At 42.7% G+C, this 4,525-nt stretch overlaps 1 protein-coding gene across 3 annotated transcripts in view; it reads left to right on the plus strand.

Moving 5' to 3' along the window:
- The first annotated feature begins 6 nt into the window (after positions 1 to 6).
- Positions 7 to 4,525, plus strand: part of PTPN12 (protein tyrosine phosphatase non-receptor type 12) — a 100,131-nt gene continuing 95,612 nt past the window's right edge. Inside the window, exon 1 of one of the 3 annotated variants that reach the window (XM_019655138.1) lies at positions 7 to 178. In XM_019655138.1, coding sequence (XP_019510683.1) covers positions 80 to 178 — 99 coding nt within the window. In that variant the 5' untranslated portion in view covers positions 7 to 79. Of the gene's footprint in view, positions 179 to 606; positions 700 to 4,525 lie in introns of those variants that run through there. The other 2 variants (XM_019655140.1, XM_019655139.1) reach the window with 2 other exon arrangements.

Below are 4,525 nucleotides of genomic sequence, written 5' to 3' on the forward strand. Positions count from 1 at the left end.
GAAGACGGAGCGGGCTCTGCGCCGGGCGGGCGGGCGGCGGCGGGGGGGCCAGCGACCGCAGCCGGGGGAACGCGGGAGGATGGAGCAAGTGGAGATCCTGAGGAAATTCATCCAGAGGGTCCAGGCCATGAAGAGTCCGGACCACAATGGGGAGGACAACTTCGCCCGGGACTTCATGGTGAGTCCTCTCCCTGGTTGCCCCTCCTCTCGCCGGCACCGGAGCCCACCGCCGAGCCTCGCCCGGCCAGCCCGGGCCGCCAGCGCTTTGTGTGCTACAGTGAGGAGAAGGGCGGAGGGGGCGCGCACCAACCCCCAGGGCCGGGTGGTCTCGGAGGCCAACGGGAGGTGAGACCGCCTCCGCCCCTCGGCCTCCTTTCCCCTCCTCCCGCGTTCGCGACACCCTCCGCGGACGCTCGGGGCGCAAAGGGAGCGGCCACCCGGCCGAGTCCGCACTCGGCTCCACCGCCGGCGACCACCTATTGTTTCTCGTGCCGGGATCCGGAGGCGAGTGAGGTACATGCAGGCCGGGGGGCTCGTCCCTGCTCACCTCCCTATCCTACCTGCCCCTCCTGGGAGGGTCCAAGCAGAGTGTCTGCCCTGGGAGGAGAGCAGATCGCTGCTGACGGAGGAACGTGGGTATTGAGGTTGGCATTAACTCGTGGGGTCTGTTTGCTCAAGCTCGTCTCAGAAGTGGGCAAGGTAGGACTTCTGCCGTTTCTGGGTTCACAATTGTTATCTCAAATGCCTGGGAAAGGATTGTCCATAAGGAATCTTGTGGTTTGCTTCATCTCCATTTACCCCCGTCCCGTCTCTTGCCTCCTGAGACCCAGGTTGGAAATGGTATTGGGGGTCATAGCGACTTCAGGTTGAGGGGGTGTGTGTGGAGAGGGGAGGGTTCTCCTGAAGGAAACCTACTTCGAACTCCCTAGGGGATATTGCTGAAGGCTGAGGGGATGTGACTATCACTTCCTATCCGGGGTGGGGGTGGGGAACTTGGGAACAATAGTCCTGGTGGGGCGGAGGCGACGATGCGGGCCGAAGCCCTGAACTGGGAGATAACCTTCGCAGCCTTCCCCCTCCCCTTCCTTTCCGCCCTCTGCTAGTACAGGCGGGTTGGAGAGGAGGTTAAAAGTCTAGTTCGTGAAATTGCTCTAGATACATAACTGAGGGGGTCAGATCCGAAGTCGTGGGACCAGAAGTCGACTTCCTACATTGCCCCCCCCCCCGCACACACACACACACACCCTTTATTTTTCTGCTGGACAATGTTCCCTTTAGGGTTGTTTCCCGGCTTAGGAGGCGGTGGTTACGGCGGCTGCTCCTACGGATATTGCGCAAGACTGGGGCGTTGGAAACCCTGGAGGTCTGGGGAATGGAAAAGGAAGTGGGACTTTGGGAAGTGGTTGCTTCTTGGCGGGATTTGGGAATGGGAAATAAGCTAGGGAAAATTTTGCTCCTGGGCAAGGTACACCTCCAAGAATAATCAACTCCGAAATTCTCGATTGGAAAAATATACGGTTAATGCTTACAAAATGAATGAGCAGCAAACGTTGTCTAGTTTTTATTTCAAAGTTCAGTTTGTTTATACAAGGTGCAGGTGAGATGACTATTAGTACTGCAATACTTTTTCACATTTTAAAGAGACTTCTGTCTGTAGAGCTTTAACGTTCAAGTTAACAGCTTATAAAATCGATTCACAGTATTATAGTATTGTTGAGCTTTGTGATTCCCGCCTTTCTAGACCCATAATAGAGGAGGATGTGATTAAGGTTTTCTTAGTATCTTTTGTAGACGGAAAAATATAGATTAAATAATCTATGCATTGTTTTGAAGGGTTTTCTCTTGATATTTAGCCTATGTATTTTTGAAAAATTACTTTTTTATCTGAGAAGGGTAAAGAATAGAGGACATTTTCCCTTACTATTGAGAATTTTGATTGTGTTAGTATCTTTGAATAGTGTCACAATAATTTGGATGAAGTCCCCTTTTCACTACAGCAGCAAAAATAGAAGACAATATTTACTTAGAATACTTAAAAATGTTTAAAACTAGTCTTTTGCAGTCTTATTTTGGTTATGGAAGGATAGGTGATGTGGTCTCTGGTCACTTCTTGGCATGCTAGTCTTGTTATCCCTGGGCATATCCTGTCAGGAAAGAGCATTGTTTGGTGATGTAGGCCATCAGGACAGGTGCCCAGTCTCTGAACTCCTGTGCCTGGGAAGTAGCCTTAGGGTTCATGCTTTAGGGATGAGTCAGGGATTCCTATTGGAGATTTCATTTCTCAAGGACTAAATGAGTTTCATTTTTCTTCCATAAAACCCTGGGATAGTTAGGTGGTTCTACATTTGCGATTTGATGACTAAGGCTGTTCTTTTATAGTGCTTCTTTTTTTAATTCCGTGACTTGATAAGCAATGGCTATAATTAAGGCTGCTGGTTGGTACCGCTTTTTCTCTTGACTGGAAGGCTGGAGCGAAACTACCTTCAGCCAGAGAAAGAGAATAGAAGATCAGCTAACTGTTGTTACTCTTAAATTCTGATGTGAATTAAAAATGCATTTTTAAATGCTAGCATTTTGGAACTGAGCCTTAGAGATAATCTAGCTATTATAACCCTATTAAATTATAAAGTAATGTTCATTTCAAATTTTGAAATAATAGAATAACAATAATGCTTTACCCTTAAGAAAGCGAGGTGGGCATCCAAACTGGGTTCTTTCCATTCTATCCAGCCTTGCCATAGTCCCATTACCCAAAGCCTATCTTTGGTAATGTTTGTTTATATCTATATAACATTTTTATTTATGCAAATAGGCTTGAACTATATATACTCGTTTGTATCTTACTTTGGGCATAAATCTATAAATATATTAGTGCAGTTCTTTTTTAAAAACGTTTATTAAAGTACAGTTGACATGCAGTATTATATTAGTCTATTAACGTTTTTAATGCTTCTCTGCGACCGTACTACATACATATACCATTTTATATTCTTGGGGGTTTTTTTCTAATATTTTGATAACTTTTTCATTTGTAAAAATAGTTTTAAGTGGCTACATAACATTTCACCTGGCAACTATTTTGTAGCTTAACCATTTCCTTGTGGTTCACTGTTTAGGCCAGTCATTATATATTATCCTCTATTATACCGAGGGTGCCAAAAAAATGTCTACACATGACTTGTATTCACCTTTTGTTATCAGCATATATTGAGTATTACAATTTTAATATAGCTTTTTCCTTAACACATTGAGGACGGGGCATTTAAATATATAGATGCAAATCTGCATCTCTGGTCCACAATGTGTTAAAATGTGTGTACATTTTTTTGGTACTCTCTGTATATCATAATTCTGTAATGAACATTTATGCATAAAACTTCTTTATTTTGGATTACTGCATAAGATACCTTACAGTAGTGGAAGTACTAGGTACAAGAATATAAACATTTAATACATGTTTATAAATAACTTTTTGATGGTGTCGGTTTATACAGCTGTCAGTAATGTATAAGTGTTTATGTAATAATTATCTTGATCTTTGATAATTTGGTGTTTGAAAAATGATATCTTGTTTTAATTTGAATTTCTCGATGATTAGTGGTGGTAGAAAATTTTTCCATTAGTGATTAACTATTTTATGAGTTGTCTTGTTCTTGGCCTTGGCCTGTTGTGTGCCCCTCCACCCCACTTCCCCTTGAAGAGGAGAAAACTAAGGTATCCGGATGGTGTACACTATGGGGCTGAGATGATTACTTACATGTTGAAAGGTAAACATCTAATTTGTGACAAATCCAGAGCTTTTTATCTCAACTATTTCGACTTTTAGTCTTTACAAGATGGCTGGCAATGATCATGACGAGTAAATGTATAAGGTAGGATGGTGCCCATTCATGTTTGACAGATCTGTGTTTTACTCCCTTTTCTGCTTTTGGCTAGCTAGCTACCCGACCTTGAGCAGGCCACTTAACAGAAAATGAGATGACTGAGTTCTCTCATCTTTAAAAGAAGACACATACTACCTGCTTCACAGGGCTGGTGTATGGGACTGATATTTAGGGTCATGATCTAACCAATTATTGGGCTAAAGTTTGTATATCTTCATATAGCTAATTTCTATATTCAGTTACAGATAACTAGCGATATTAATAGAATTGGAAAGAGGCACCTGGACTTTTCATTTTTAGTCATTTTTCTTTTGCTTTTTAAAGCGTTATCATGTCTAATAAAAGGATTGAAACAAGTAGATTTGTTCGGACAAGGCTAACGGTTATCTCGTGCGTTAGACAGTTGTATATAAAAAAATCGTAAAAGATGACACAAACTACAAGCAAATATGGCAATTTCAGCTTAATAACCAGTTCTCTATCAACTTATGAAGATGAAAAAAAATTTAATGAGTGGACTCAGTGGAGAATTTAAAAACCAGTATGCAGTTGTGGTGTGAATTATAGTACGTACTTAATTTTGTGAAACATTGGAAGGAGACGATTTATGGACATTTTTCTAAGGCTAAACATAGGTATAA

This window comes from Hipposideros armiger, unplaced genomic scaffold (genome assembly GCF_001890085.2).
Source record: "Hipposideros armiger isolate ML-2016 unplaced genomic scaffold, ASM189008v1 scaffold_236, whole genome shotgun sequence".
Lineage (NCBI taxonomy): Eukaryota > Metazoa > Chordata > Mammalia > Chiroptera > Hipposideridae > Hipposideros > Hipposideros armiger.